The 17,450-nt window shown below is 31.2% G+C and overlaps 1 protein-coding gene across 2 annotated transcripts in view; it reads left to right on the forward strand.

Annotated features, from left to right (window-relative positions):
• Nucleotides 1-568: 568 nt before the first annotated feature.
• The window catches only part of LOC132745239 (uncharacterized), a 35,778-nt gene continuing 18,896 nt past the window's right edge, over nt 569-17,450 (forward strand). Inside the window, exons 1-6 of one of the 2 annotated variants that reach the window (XM_060734096.1) lie at nt 569-1,265; nt 10,800-10,885; nt 13,644-13,745; nt 14,929-14,988; nt 16,818-16,898; nt 17,345-17,396. In XM_060734096.1, coding sequence (XP_060590079.1) covers nt 1,121-1,265; nt 10,800-10,885; nt 13,644-13,745; nt 14,929-14,988; nt 16,818-16,898; nt 17,345-17,396 — 526 coding nt within the window. In that variant the 5' untranslated portion in view covers nt 569-1,120. Of the gene's footprint in view, nt 1,266-10,799; nt 10,886-12,675; nt 13,468-13,643; nt 13,746-14,928; nt 14,989-16,817; nt 16,899-17,344; nt 17,397-17,450 lie in introns of those variants that run through there. The other variant, XM_060734095.1, reaches the window with a different exon arrangement.

Raw genomic sequence — 17,450 nt, forward strand, 5'->3', positions numbered from 1 at the left:
CTGTATTGTCATTAAATCTTTGTGTTGCTATACAATGAGTATATGCTGCACTATGCCTAAGACTTAATAAACTTTTTATTATGTTCTGTTCTGTTTTATCATAAAATTGATGAATAACACTATTGTAAAAAGGGTGGAATTTCAACGGTAGATAAAAAAGCATATGTTATTTTGTATACCTTTTTCTGTCTGGTATTTTTTTAAAATTAATTTCATGTTATTCTTCTGATCTGTAATAATAAAAAACGCATTCCTTCTTTTAGGACTAAAAGAAACAAGATACATGTACAAGATATACCGTATGTTCATTTTCTTAAATTATATAAATTGCATAATAATATTATTTTCAAGTACGTTTTCCTTTTGATATTTTAAGCCATTTAAACACCCGCAAATAAATCAAGTCACGCAAATAATATGATTTATAACAACACATGTTAATTTGTTTCAAACGTTCAAAATCAAACCTCTAATCTTTAATTTCATGGTACTTAATCACAATAAGACGTATACAATCGCCTTACAATTCGCAACGGAATAGTATCAGTTATTAACTAAATCATTATAAAGCCGGTAGCTTGGATCTTTACATTCAAATACACCGACTGTTTTATGAAAGCTTGCCAAACCCGTTTGTATGATATATTGCTGGGTCTTTAAATGCGTTTTGATAAGATTTGAGTTTTGTTTTTGCATTAGCCATAATGTTTAAATGCTTTCAAGTAAGGTAACATTATTCGGTTCCATATGGTCGAAGTTAGACTATAGAGCCTTGTTAAAGGCTATCATATTTTCATTATATTTAATCAATTGGAAATTTGATAACTATAAAACGAGCTGATGGTAAAAGAGATACATAAGTTAGTTTTGAATTACGTTCATTGGTATATTTAACAGCGGACATATTGGATCAGTTACTGTGTTTTATAATTCATCGGATTTTCGTCGGAAATTGTAATGTTTAGAAACAGTATAATATCTGGTGTTATGATTTTTTGTGTGGAAAATATGTGACCATGACTATACTCAATTTTCAGCATTTTCTAATTAGGAAATGTGAAACTGTTGCCGATATCTCTTTGTCTTGATAAGTTACGTAAAGCAATACATTGCAATCATCATGAGCGGAATTTCACTACCGCCAGTACGAGGCGCGATACCCAAGTCGTACAGCGTGCCAAATGGATTCGACTCCCGACCAGGCAGTGCGAACAGTGGACGGACGTCCAGTATGTCAACAACAGCATTGCCACAGATGTACTATGGTAAACAACTGAAACATTATTTTTTACATTTTTTTTTAAATCTAATTGTATTCTACTTCATTTTTAAACACTTGCACATTGAGTACTGTCTACCAAAACTTTAAAATAGTTTCAACATTAATACCGAAAATAGTGATGAAATGTGGCTAAAATACCAATTAGATATATCATTCATTAACTATTCCTGAACGTAAAACTGCTTATCAGCTTAATTAATTAAAAAAAAAGGTTTTTAGTCTCTAGAAAAGTAAATAACATAAAATATTGTGTGTTTTCAGTTTATCTCTAAGTATCATAATTATTGATATTGGTTATCTCGTGCAATCGAAAGGATCATGTGTTTACTAAGTGCTCACTAAACATATCGATAAGGCAAGCTGCGTAATACAGATGGGCATTTTATAACATAGCGTTCGTTTCTCTGTAGCTAGGAATTACTGATCAATGCTTAAAGACACGACATCAAAGTCCGGGATATAATAACGTACACTTCAAATTGCCCATAGCGATCGCTTGTCCTCCTTCAAAAATCAGTTTTGCTATCCGTTTTTTGTCCCATTTCTTTATAAGTTTCAAAGGTGATGGAAGTGAGACAGCATTTTTTTCGTTACTATTCTTGTCTGATATTTATTGACAAACCGTACGTATAATAAATGCCCCCTCCTCATTCTCCCATGGAAAATAAGCCTTTCGGTTTCCACTAGCATTCCTATATTGTAGCATTCTCTTCAATACAAATGGTGTCTTTTGCTTGCCTATTGTGTGCTCATATCTATATAAGATAAAAGATAGAAAAATAAGAATAATAAATCCATCCATCTACGATCTATTTATCCTTAAAAAAGCGGATATTACAAACGATAAAACAGAAACAATATTAACATTCGGATGAGATCAGTTTCTAACTCAACATTTTTTATTATTGCTTCATTTAGCACGGCCATTAAGTATAGTCTTAGTGTTATTATCTTTGTGTCGCATTCTAATGCAATCTTTAAACTCAGGTATGCCTCCAGATTCATGCTAATTTTTATGAAAATTTTGAAAATGTATTTAAAAGTAAAATATTGTGAGCTGGAAAAATAAAGTTATTTACACATTGCAAACGGTACTAACAATCAACGTTAATTACCAAAAAGAGTTTAAAATATACAGAAATACCTCTTATTGCGTTAATAACGCAGTAGATTTATAATGATCGATACTGCAAAATCAGTCACTAATCGCACATAGCATGTAAATATTTTATTAAATATTGAATCTTTTTTCTTTTCTAAAGACCTTAAAATCAGGTATGCCTTCTCTGGTTAGGACTTGACTGTATAAATTGTCCTGTTAAAAAAGTTCCAACTCATAAAAGAGATGATTTATTACATTTTGTAACATTTTTTCATAATGCATGTTCGTTCAAATCAAACGGCCATTAAAATGTAATTATGAAAACATTAATATTGTATTTCTATGTGAATTTGTTCCTACAAAAAACAAGACAGATAGGTCGTATATTAAGTTTACGTAATATATATTCCGCTTTTGAAATGCGGATAAAGTTTGTTTGAATAGTTGATCAAATAAAATGTAATTGAATAAGATTTTATAGTTGTTTAATACAAACAATTTATCTTTGTCTGTCAAAACGTTATTTCTATTTACTTTAGATCTCGGTAAATTCGTGCTTTAATAACGCACGTTATTCACGCAGATATGCTACACTAACTAAATGTTTACTCATGGATTAATTGGAAATTTTCGTTGAAATTTGAATATATTTGTATATAAAAATCAAGTAGCTATTAGATAGCTAAATGACTAGAGATTAACTTCAATAAAACATCGCTTAACATTTAAAATGAGAATATAATTGACTTCGAAGTACATTTTATTTGAATGTTTAAAGAAATGTTTAAAGTGAACAATTATTTAATGATAAAACATGTTTATATTGCACGGAATTGTCAAAACAGCATATCTGTGCGCTGGTATTTTTTATATAATTTGCTAGTTACTATTTAACAGTCTGATTGTATGTCTTATTTTCCTATACTTGATAATATCATATAAAATAAATGTCCAGAAATAATGCCACTTGCCTTGGCGAGCAGGTGTAACGAATATTGCAATAGGAAATATACTAAGACTCCGTGTCTTTCCGAAATTTTACGTCAAAAACACTTTAAAGAAAATGGCAATTAAAAGAAGAGACATATTATAGAATGGACAAATGATAGAGAGCGACAGACTGTCGAAAAATGTTTAAACCTACGACACTTGACCGAATAATGAAGCGCATTATATTTCGACATAATGTCGCAGACGTGTCTTCTAGTGTTATAATTCATCACTGGTCTATACGATTATATAATCTATACTGTAGAATATGTTCACGCAGTTAGGACATCACAGCAAATGCACGATTTCTCGACAATATTCGACTTTATCAAATTTCCATTCCATTCTTTGTTGTCCCTTCTTTTAATTGTCTTATAATTAAAAAGAATGGAAAGGAAATTTGATAGAAAAGAATGCAATGTCTATCAAATGTCTTTCGACGTTATCTAGTGCACCGCTACTGGGTATCTTTTAGCCATTACTATGCTTGACACCAGATAATAATAATAACAACAACAACAACAATAATAATAATAATAATGATAATAATAATAACAATAATAATATATTTATCTAAAGAACGTAACACATGAAGATATGCCATCGTAAAACTCAAATAACATATGTTGATTTTAAATGGGGCCTACTTAACAAAATACAAGAACACAAACAACAACATCATCATCAAACAATAACAACTATTCCATTTGCCAATTAAGATTTGGTCCTATAAAAATATAATTTGATTGTTTTGACAAACGCTCCTTTAAGATATTAACAAAAAAACATTAATCTATCAAATCCACACTGTAATTTAACGCCATTGTTAAGACTGTTTGTCATCTCTCCCAATTTATCATACACACAGAATTCCCATTGCATTCTTGGAATTAATGATGTTTTTCTTTCTGAAATTATATTGAAAATCTTCACAATGTCGCATACATCTTTTTACATTTTCCGGATTATTGTCCCTTTTCGGGTTCACACGAATTTAATTTCTGTGTAGTGGTTGGACTACTCTATTGATTTTACCTTACACTAACAAAATGAGAAATTGTCCAAAACATACCATTTATCCTATATGTATATTTATTCTATGACAATATCTATATATGAATTGTCTGACGAACAAAAATGATTTCCCTTTCAGAGTTGATGGTACAGGTCAATGCTATTAGGGGCGCATGTTTTTATCCACGTTACGTTTTGTTAATGTTTGAATAGGAATATCCGTCCGTGGGTAACTGCCTATCGGGAGGTAACGCGCCTTGCCGAGTAACCACACACAAGGTACGAATGTGCCAATCCGAAACCCAAACACAAACAATAGGCTATTCTATTTATTTATTTATTACTGTCTCATCTGTGCACAATTACAAACATTTCAGCATAAAAGATAAACAGTACATTGTAAATAGCCATTCTTTGCGTAGAATTACAAGAGACTTAAGATATTGTGCATATATTTTACAATTAAAACTTCTACCATGTAGTTTACCTTAATCAATTACTTTTCAGTGGAAATTAATGTCATTTCAACCGACACTGTATGAATTTACAACTTCATCCATCATCCATAAGGGCGAAATAACATTATCCTAAGAATGCATTTCATTCATATAACAAGCCAAACTGACGTCATTTTGAGCACGCACCTCATTTTGGCTTCCCTATGTCATATGGCATTTCCAATATGTGTAAAGTGGAAACACCAGTCTGATATGTAAGAAAAATAAATGAATGGTTACATAGACATTTTGAGCAGCTATAGTGGTTCACGAATGTACACATTTTCTCCTTTTAGCTGTTTTATGGTATATTTTTCTTACTGGCTAAATATGTATTATAACGATGTGCTACCAATATAAAAACAAACTGGCCGCTAGTAGCTTTAGAAAAGCTAGTGTTAACTAACTTAAGTTTTTAAAGGTACTTACCATTTGCCTCTATACATATTTACAGTTAAAGATGCATACCCAATGATATTACTTGAATTGTATCCCTTACCAGACAGATTATATTTCAGTTTTTGGAATAAGGAAAAGTCACAGAGGCAGTCCTTGTAGCTGTTCAGAACTGGAAATATTTGGCATTAGATTTTAGTTAATTTCGTGAGTTTTCCAGAAGAAATAAATAATTTAGATACTCTTTTATTTGTCGAAATGGTGTAGATACCTAAAGAATGGCCTTGGTTTTTTTTACAAGTACTTAACTGGTTTTCCTAACGTAACTTCAATCTTTTCCATGCAAATTATTTGAAACATATGTGAAGGACTTTTGACATTAGACGTACTGCTGTCAACGAATTATTATTATCTAATGCATACGCAATCAAATTGAATGTATATACACTCTCGTATAATCATGTTTACATTCATGTATGGAAACAATTGATCCAGCTTTCAAGCTTTATTCTATTTACTTTGAAATATATGTTCATTTGTTATTTGAGCGTTACTCCATCAGGAAATGGAAACATTTGATTACAATGACAATATTAATTGCTAATGTAACGCTATTGTAACATAACTCGAGACCCGCCACTTTCATTCAATTAAAAACCTTTTCATTTCACCCGTTGTATCGATTACCTTTTAATGGAAATCATATCAGATGTTTTATTACAATCTTTCTTTAAAAATGTCTTCAATAAATAATATTTTACCGATTAATAGATTAATAGAGATATCTTAATCGATATTCTTCGTGTAATATTTGACGATTTAAGCACGAAAGCCCGAGTATTATATTATCATAAATTGCCATATAATAACTTCAGATTTTTATTGAGAAAAATATAACTAATGATAGCTACGAAACTATTATGTATCTGTGATTTACGTGCAAGAACTGTCTTGAACTTTGTTATCGTGCATGATAAAGGCCCATAATGCCCCAGAAATGCTTTCATTTGTATTTCTCATACGATTTTTCTCATTGGCGATTTACCTGATTCGTCTTTTTCTTCTGTTGCTTTTTGGCATTAGGTACAGTTATAGTGATTTAGTATTTTGTATAGAAGTTAAAATGCTTCTTTTATGAAAACTAATTTTTGCGCTACTTTCTTCAGGTAACAAACATCTAACATGGTCTGACAGTATTATTCAAGTGTTTTGAAACTCATGTTTGCCGCTATTCGGACACATATATTCTTTCCAAATGAGCGTAGTTCATAGAAACTCAGTCTTTCTTTTAGAGAGTTATGTTTTAAGCGATTTCTGCTTGTTTGACCAACTTTACATGTATGCAATATGAAGACACATTACGGTAGAATCAAATGCAATTTTCCATGTCGCCCCATTTTCTACAAATAAGACAAAACACAATCTTGTAGCTTTGCGCAGTAACTATGGAAGACCCTCTATTAAGACATAAACTGTATCAATAAATGCGACAGTATTTGCAACATATAAAAAGATCTCTCTTTTAGGAAAACTCAACGGCAGAGAATGTTACTGTCCAATTTAACAAGTTCAGCGCCTTCCTCAGCACGAAAAATAGTAAATAACTTGCAAAGCTTCATCATATTCCAATGACAAAAATGTTCTTAAAAGTTGCATCATCAAATAACAAAGTATGTAAATCATAACTTTAAAAAAGTTGAAGCATTATAACTTTAAAAAAGTTGAAGCACGTGACTTGAGGTGCTCGCTAGAAACTGACTAGGAACTCTACTTATCTCAATATAGCATACAATTCATTTTATTGATTGCAGCAACATTAAACACTGGTCATTCTCTAAATTTTGCGGCTTATTTAATCGTAATGTGCACATATTACTTTACCGCTTTACTACGAATTGCAGTAAAGTAAAAAACATTAATTACAATATCTAAGTAATCAAATATGAGATGAGATATTCTTGACAATTAAGTATCATACTCAAACATCATAATTACCGTTTAATCTCAAATGATACATTAATTTTTAATTGGCCTGGCCTATTTTATAACGATATATTCCCAATTGAGCAGACTGCTATGTTTTGTCATTACCAAGGCAACCTGCCGGAAACCTAAAATCAGTCTTGTCAGCATACACAAATAGTTACTGTAGGACTTCTTTTACAGTACTTTTGTTTACCTGTGAAGTTTACCACCAACCCTTCTTTAACTGTACTGATCATGGGAAATAACCGATTCAAGGAGTTAGCTTGGCTTTGCGATAAGATGCCACAAGCGTCTAGTAGAATCGCGTTATGGGCTAGCCTAATGGGCAATAAACTTACTTCACGTTGTATAAGTATTTGAGTGACATTGTTTGTAAAAGTTGTTCGCGTCAGTTTTTTCAAGACACGTTGACCAAACCGTTCACATACATTGTGGAACTTAATTGATAATGCGTGGTTTTTTTCATCATCGTTTCTTACTTATTCAATGTAATTGTATTTTATATAAGAGTTTGTGCCAGTCTTGGTATTGTTATTGAAATTTATGTATTTATGTACGTCAATCCATATCAAAACGCCAAAGAAATCAACAAGATGTCATATCATTTTTGTAAAACATATGTAAAGCGAATCAATACATTGCAGCTGAATTTAATTTGGTCAATGGTACTAAAAGCAATAAGGAACTACTTTTATTCAGTAAAACACCGTTTTTACGTACATCAATATTTCGTGGAAATTATTGAAATCAAATCTAATAATGGAAAGAAAAGTTCTTCTGGTGAATAGGAGATTTTCTTTAAAAGTTTATATTGTCCTCAGTGCCCGTATGTTGAGTGAAACATAAAGTAATCGATAGCCGTCGATCTGTATTTCTGTACTTTGATTATCTAAGACAAGAACTATAATAGTTTTTTAAAAACATTGAAAACATGAAGGTTTCAAAATTTTATAATGAATTTGTTGTGTTCCTGGGTCCTTCAGAACTTGTCAATTTTATCTCACTTGATTCTATTTTGTCTATCTATACTTACATTAAATATGAATAGCACTTTCAAAATATACAATAAGTCTAATTGACCATTGCCTGAACTTGACTTCAAGGTTATATAACTTGCAATTTTTAAGTAACTGATTGGTAACGTTTTGTCATTTCTGGAAAACACAAATGTCCTTATCCAAATAGCTATAGTTTGCCGATAAGATTTATTTTTATCACAAACTAGGTAACCTTTGAAATTTTGTATCACAACAATTTATTGTTCGCTCTTTGTATCACATGTTTTACCATATAAATGTAAGTGACCTAAATGACATATGGGCTAATATAAGAAAGAATACATTCGAAGTAGGATATTCACATGCAAATCTGATATATTTATCCATATCATTGGCAATATGCCCATGATTCGGCGTGAGAAAGTGTCAAATTGGAAACTTTCCTGTAAAAATAGTTCAGAAGTTCAGGAAAAGAAATTATCAACCATGTTCAATGTCTTTTACTAAGTATTTGGAAGACTGTGTCAGTCTGCTTTTCTGTTTTAAAAATCAAGACTTTATTGAAAATAGAAAGTAGCAAATCAATTTATTATTCTATATTGGTAAGACATGAAATCAAAATTTAATGTGTCTTTTAGTTCATTGTAACAAGAGTTTGATTTTTACGCTATCAGAACATTTGGAGCTATATTCATTCAGACATTTTGGGATTTATGTAGCATAGCACTCAGACAAATGAATAATTAATAATACTAATAAAAATGTTGAAACTTTCACTATCTTATAATAAGAGCACCACAGTAAAAGCACTGCCAATGTTATTAAGTGAATTAAAACAATAATTACAATTAACAGAAAATGTTGAAAGAATCAGGAATTTTTTTATATCTGTATTTTTATTATACTATTCAGTTATAAGTTTGTGCTTTTCAAGAAATAAAATACTGTAATTTCATCTTTTAAACAGAGCATGTATCTATAACCCAATTCATTCGATGTATATCTTCAAAATTGTATACAGCCTGTAAATTAGAACTGTTTGTCAATCAAAAATAGGTTGATTTCATTTCAAAACAATAGGAAATGAACAATACGAGTAAAGTGTGGCCCGTACTTTATTTTATTGTAATCAGCATTATATAAAATCCTAAAGTGTAAAGTATTCAGCCTTAATGCTTATGTTAATACGAAACATATACGATTTAAATATCTTAAACTATTGAGCAACCGCCAAATCTTAAGGAATCTGTCGATGCCTGTACGATAAATTGACGTTACAAGACCCCCTCAGATGTCGATTGGTTAGACAAATATGTAAGAGTGTATATAGCAGCAGGATTAATCAAATTAACGCAAACCTCATCTACCTTAAAAATGCCAATATATAGGGGCCTTTTTAGGAATATTACGATTAAATATAGTTGCATGGGTGACAAAAGTGTACGCATATCAGTTCATAGACTTAATTTATCGCTGTTAATTTACCATATTGATCCCGTTAACGCGTGAATTTGATGCCTAAATGGAAAGTCCAAATATACGGCGATAAAGTCACAACACTTGCTAAATCAACAAATCTTCAGGTGTATTGTACATGCGAGCTCGCGCGCGCGCGTGTGTGATGCAACTGAAAAATAAGTACCATTCGTAAACTTCTAATATAAAGTCATAAAATATGCAGAATGAAGTAATGAAACAGTATTTACAAAATATTGTAATTAACCAATGATAAACAAGAAAGCACGAACCAAGAGACATTTTGAAAATAATATGTATCATTTTCGAACACGATCTTACATTTTGGAATGTCATACGTCATGAGCAAGGAACAAAATATGCGAGAAAATTATGCGTTTTATTATTTATGCTCACTGTAACTTACGAGAAAAAGACTTTGAATAATCCCTGGATCATTAAAGAGCGAAAGTGTTGGATGAAATTGATTGATTATGCGAGACTTACCTTTGGAAAAGTGAAGGCGAAGATTGAGGCAAAACTCCCCTCGCCTAACCAGCCACTGCCATGTTTTACAATTTCTTTCTTTTCAATTCTTTAAATTATTATCAAACATTAAAATGTAATTCATAATTATCTTTAACACATATTAACGCGTTATGAATAAACTAAAGCCGCTGCAATCTGCAACTGTAATCTATGAGCGCTTAAGGACTAATGTTTCTGATAAACTTTCCAAAGGTCAGTCTATTATCAACTATACAGGTAACACGTATGAACCATTTGTAATGCAACGTTACCAGCCTCTTCTAGCCGAAAGATATTTATATACATGCTTCCCGTCACAGTAAATACCGTAGTTTCTTATGACAGTCCAAAATTCTGGTAATTAAGATGTGTCACGTTTGCCTATCCCGGCACCCTGCCTTGATTCATGTTCATCCCGTACTATGCACGGTGGCCCGAACCGTGTTTGCCTTTACCGCCGGAATTCTAGTGTAAACCTAGTATTAGCCTGATCAAATACAATATAGTTGATTATTTGTCTGATATTTCGTATTTGAAATATATACTTTCAGACAATTGCGTTTTCCAGACTCCAAGAAACATCACAACATCACGGTCGTACACCAAACTCCCGTCTCTTCGAGGACCAAGCCGGGCTGTAAGTATCAACTTGAAACTTTCAGTAAATATGTCATATTTTCTATGATACTGTTTCGCAAAAAAATGTTCAACTGGTTAATAGTTTAATTCTTAGGTAATTAATAGTTTTTAATTATAGTTTTTATTTCTTTATTACAGCAAATGAAAAGTACTGACTGTACAAAAAGGAGCACTATAACGGACAACAAACAAAAAATATAAAAATCTAAGCTATCGAATAATCTTGACTACATGATATGTTTTTAATATCAACATGTTAATACAAAATGGTAACTTCTCTTTGAAAAAATAATAAGGAAAAGCAAAACAAAACACAAACAACAACAAAACAAACGAAGAAATTCATTTCTTGAAACTTGTTATTGTTAAGAAAATGGCCACACGCGCTTTTCAAAAACGTTATATTATCTGTTAAGAGGTAAAACAGAAGTCGAACGATAGCCTATGGTATGTTTTATGTCTCCTCGAGGAATATTTATACATATGATAAACACTTAAAAAGATATGGACAAACATCGTAATGTTGAACATTTGAGAGAGAGTTATTTGCACCAGCTCTTAAGATAAAAACATTTATTTTTGTTTCAACCGATCAATGATCTAATACTTGCTGTCACATACATGTTTGTACAAAACAAAATTTGATAGAACAGATTTGATAAGATGATCCCTATAATGTTAAAGGTCAGTGTAAACTCATTGAATACTTGGTATCACGTAACAGATTTTCCTTAAATAACACCGCTAAATAAATAGATAAATTGTGTTTACCACAAAAAGACCAATTTTTAAATTTGATTGATAGAAGACGCGAATTAATGTGACATTAATCCATTTATCTACAAATTTAAGTTTAAAGTTTTAACAGGGTGAAAAAAAAGGTAAATATTTACAGAAGAGAAATAAACTGGTGTATGTGCGCCTTTAAGCGACCGTCAAGACACAAACATTGTTCTTAAGTTAATATGCTGAATTAAATGTTTCCCAAAAAAAAGAAATACAGTCTTGTATGTAAATGACAACTATATGACATGTACTTAGATGACGCAAACTAACTTGTTTATAAAAGGTAAAGCAACAATTGTACACGACTGTCTGACGCTAAACGACATACTTAGAGCAGTACCTTTATCTCAATATTTCCTTACTACATGTATTACTAAAGCTTATCAATTTTAATAATACATTTGTACAAGAAGCGTAATTCTGTAAAGTAAGTTTAGAAGCGTAACTTCCACATCTAAAAGACACACATAATTTAGTGTAACTTATTAGCACAGTTGCATTGTATACCCTATTTCTTTCCATTTTGACGAACATAATCGACCGTTGAATACGAATTAAACATACAAATGTATGAATTCCTTTGAAGTAATTCAATCATATTATATCTTTAATAATGTCTTTCATTTCGTCCTTGCCGACGTATTAAGTTCAAGTTTAAAAGGAAACATTTACAAATTTGCATGCCTTTTTGTTTGGCTACTGCTAAGGGCCATTTATAGCGATGTCATAATGTTAAGAACGGCTTTGTTCCAACTGAAAATGATACTTAGTAGAAGATATATGTATCGGTATAAAATATTGTCACGATAAAAAATCTTTACTAATGCCATAATTTATAAAGTATTTAAAGAAACAGCTATAAATTGACTTTAATTGAGGGACGCGTTTTAAAAAGATAGAATCTGTTTAAAGTCGATTACAGTGGATTCATATGACTTTAAATATATTGAACACAAATTTCATTTTGATTGGAGTAGATAAGGAGATAATTATCATAATTCAATCTGACATTTTAATGTACAAAAAATGGAAGGACTTAAAAATATATCTAGAAATCAAATTTGCGAGGACATATTGGCTAAATTCGACATGTTTCCTTCAACAGCCTTGGGCTATAGACAAGATTTGTCTAATACAGTACCTAGACCTTCTTATTCTAAAAGAAGACCGAGACCTATAAGTGAAATATCTGCTATAATTTCTAGACGTCACGAAGCATACCGACAAGAGTATGACATCTATAAGCGTCAATTAAATATTCGACCTCCAGACATGATAACAGAGGACAACCGTGCCGAGCTTTATTCCCAAAGAGAGCGACCATTATCAGAATTTGCCGTGCCAAATGAGTGGAAAAGAAAGACTTGGGATGTCACTGAAATTTCACAAAGGCCAGCTCCATCTGATGACAAACTAAACTACCGTAGACCCAAACCACAATACGAGAAATCTGAAAGAGATGGAGAGGATATTTGGCTTAGAAGGAAAAAGCTATTAAAGGAGCAAGTCTCTTCTGATAGTTTTGTTGATTCTATCTCTAACACTGGCTCACTTACTCAAAGTTTATTTTTGCCAATAACTGAAGATACATTTTCTGTATCATCGGGCAGAAAAATAAGATCAAAAGACAGAAAGTCAAAGAAAAGAAAGAATTGTGTAGCAGGACCCGATACTCCTGTTTTGGACTCTTCTATCGTTACATCAGCAGAGTTATCAGCTCCTGGATGGGGATCACGGACCCTTGACAAACGATTTTTAGAGCAAGCAGCGCGAGAAAGCTTAGATTTAGACGTGGTGTGTAACACGGTCTTTCTTGGCTTTAATTTGTTTGATTGTTTGATCTATTCATAAAAAAGTTTCTCAGGCAATAAAATATATCTATATATTCTGTATTTTAAAACTTGATTAAGTTCTTTTAAAACTTTTTCAATAATTTTGATAAATTATATCATTATCGTTATATTTTGTAGAGTCATGCGAGCGCAGAAATCCACAGCAAGTACTCAGCAAAGTATAGAAGCACTCCTGACCTTCGAACTAGACTGAGTGCTAACTCACCATTTTTGCCAAAAGTAAGTTGTTCTTACATGTTAGGAAGAAGTACATAATAAACAAAAAAAAGTAAATTTAGCAATATAACGCTAAACATGCTGTGTTTGAAACCCTTTCATGGTACATGGGCTAATGATTTTACTTTGAATTTAATTTCTTTCTTGATTGGTTATTATGTGTGATATTATTTTAAATAGAACTGTCAGGCATCACATACTTTAACCATATGACAAAAAAGAGAAACAGTCACACACGATTGAAATTATTTTATATGAAGAGCTATAGACCCTTGATTTCACCATAGGATCGACAACATCCCAAAGGTTTTTTTCACAGTGAATATATTGACATTGAACTGTTCAATACGTTAAAGAAGCTAGAAGGCGTGTCCATTATTAAGTCATTCACTATTAAGCAGTGTACGACTCCAAACTAATCAAGAATTGTACAGTTTAATGATATTCTATGTCAATCGAAATGCAATTTGGTGTTGTCTGTGCAAGTCGTCTTTTTTGAATGAGTGTAACTGATATATTTTTATATATTTTGTTCAGTGATGAAACTGTCAAATTCGTATTTGCAGAATATTTTCAAGCTCTTACAGTAGATTTTCTTCGGTTACTTTTGTCATTAACAGCTTTTATACTTGATGTTGAACAGAAAAGTGACATACGCACTGAATTGTTCGGTTTAGGATTTTATTGGTATAGAGTCAAATATGAGAATATATTGTATTACCACGTGGTACAATTTTAGTGTTAATAATTGATATAAAATAATACCTGTTATTCTTCGCAACCGGTGAAACGATTTCAAACCTAATCAACTTTAAACATTTCACGTGATCTTTAAGAAGTGATTTGTGTCAAAGATATGATTAAAATTAAATAATATAATCTCTTATTTGTAGGTCATTATTCTGTAATCTTGATTGATTTTCAATTCGTATTTTAATCCAATTATGAACATTACAATACCTTTTCAGTTTTGGTATGTAATATTACCAACGCAAGATTAATTTGGATCACTTACAATCTCAATCTCTATATGATGAATGGGTATATACTCACAAAGCGTTCACAAATTGCTGTGTGTATTATATATACATGAATTTCTAAATATGGGTTAATTGTATCAGTTCCTACCTTCTTGTGCCAATGATTTGTTTTTATTGTCAGTGTTTATGTTTCTGTTTATTTGCAGGCATCAAGTGAAGAGTGTCTGAAATGCTTGCTGAAAATACCTCACAAGAAGTGTGAATCGGTATGTTTTCTTGCAATTAGAAAACCCCATGCAATTTTGCATTCTGCATGTCAATAAATACACAGAGAAATGTTATTGTTTACAACTTTCCCTCTGGTATTTCAATATAGTATGACACATTAATAGAATAATTGTCTACTGACTGTCCTTCATTGCTAACACGTATAGATTGCTTTATACACAGGGTACAGCTTTTCATCTCACATTTAAATATACTCGCATTAACGCCACATTGTAAAATATAAATATACATTTACTAATCTTTATTCACTAGAACAGTTAATATTCATATCGCTTATATTATTTCACACCTGATAAAATTAAAAACACTGAACCTCCAGCGTTTGATCTGCGTGATGTTCCAATCAAAAACTTTATTGGATCCAGTCTTATCAATTTAGCCCCGTTTTCCGGAATCCCAAAAGTCCATATCAAATGCCAATCATACCCCCATCTGGCCTCGTTTTCATTTTCAGTGTATCAAATCCTTATTGTATCTGAGATACAGCTAGAGTTCTGTCAAAAATAGTGGTGCAAAATAAAGAGGTCACTATACATTATAGATTATAGGTTTGATAGTTGAGTACTCATTCAATATAATTTAGTATTGTACTCAACAGTGTTTAATAACCTCATTTATTTAATTTTACCCATGAAATATGGTGCTATATCAGTCAAATATATTTCATATTTTTTAAAAATAAATATGAAATATAAATATGAAAGTGGGCGGAGTCAAAACTCATATTTATTTTAAGGGACTTCTTTCGCCGTTTTGTTTGAAAAATCTGATAAATACAAAACAACTTTTCTTGAATATTGTTTTGAAAACTATCTAGCATGATAGAAAATGGTCTAACTAAGAAAATTAATCCGAACACCAATATCTTTAATTCAGTAATTAACGCTGTACAGACGTTTAAAGAGTTGTTTGCATGACGTCACAATGTAGCGCCAAACAGCGCATGCTTACGCATAAATTATTGCGCGCTGTACAATTGCAGTTGGTAGCAAGCAAGGGGATTCGTTACCATTTTCTTTGATAATGAAATTAAATAAAAAGGTTATTTTTTCGTTTTTTGTGAAATATGGTATATATTTTCACTCAACATGATAAAATGCCACATATTTTCACTCGCCGTCCGGCTCGTGAAAATATGTGGCATTTTATCATGTTTCGTGAAAATATATTCCATATTTCACGCAAACGAAAAAATATCCTCTTAATAATTTTTCCGGCTTTTATATGGTATCATTTAAAAAAATTAAAGGAAAAACGTCTGTTGATGCAATTTTATATTCTGTATTAGTAAGGTTATGCATAGTTGTGCAAGTTTTAAAACAACCATTACGTATGTCATACACAAAGTAAAAATAAGATTCAATGTTTTATTATTACGATACTAGATAGCTGAAATATTCGCATCATTATGAATAAGATATTTTAAACCAGAGAAACTATGAATTCGTCAGCTACCTTTCTTACCAGGAGTAATCTATATAAGAAAATTCCATTCAATTATATAAGAAAAATAAATCACTGTTTTAATAGTAACCAAGTGTCTGTAACCTGTGTGAAGGGTTAACCCATTCATTTCTTTTTTAGCAAAATTTAATTATGATGGGACAATTACAACTCTGTCTTTCGGAATTCGGCTGGAGCTTTTACAGACGCACAATGAATGTTTTAGAGTAAGCGAATGTATACATGCCAGGGACGGTCATTAGACACTACTACTTTGTCTTTATCATTTTTTTAACCACAAAAGTATCAAAATAGGTGAACTGTACATACCTATATATGGATACTTTATATTTGTTGATTTCAGCACAAGTATATCAGGGTAGGAGGCGGATACAGACATGGTTATTGGTATGTCAAATGTCTTCTGGAAGAGTTAGAACTTCAGGTATTACTAGTTCTGATTCAAAATGAAATGCTTGTTTTGACTTAAACGTGCTCTTCCTTTTTCAGATGTCTTTAAAAATATTAATATTTTACTTATTCAAAAGGCATATATTAAATATTCCACTCAATATATTACATGTACTTAAAAACAAAAACAATTTTATTTTAGTTAATGAAAAGTAAAAAATTAACGATTATAATTTGTACTTTATATATACTTAAAAATATTTTTCAACTGCATTATTGATAGAAGACGAAGTTTGATTATAGATGATATTTATTTGTGTCTGATCCATTAACACTTTGTCACTTTCTTCATCTGATATCAAACCTTTTTATATTCTTGGCTGAAGCCTATATGTGATGAATGTAAGACAGAAATTGACATTATGTGCAATATTTTCAGAAAATCATTCCCAATGCACAACCTTTAACGTTATCTTTCAGAGACAACGTGAACTTATTGCTAAGCAAAGACTAGAAGCCATTAAAGAAAAGTGTAAGAGATCTTTTTTATCTCTACTACAATATTGGATGGTTTTCACAAATTAAA

Source organism: Ruditapes philippinarum, unplaced genomic scaffold (assembly GCF_026571515.1).
Source record: "Ruditapes philippinarum isolate M1 unplaced genomic scaffold, ASM2657151v2 ctg8_1_1_1_1, whole genome shotgun sequence".
Lineage (NCBI taxonomy): Eukaryota > Metazoa > Mollusca > Bivalvia > Venerida > Veneridae > Ruditapes > Ruditapes philippinarum.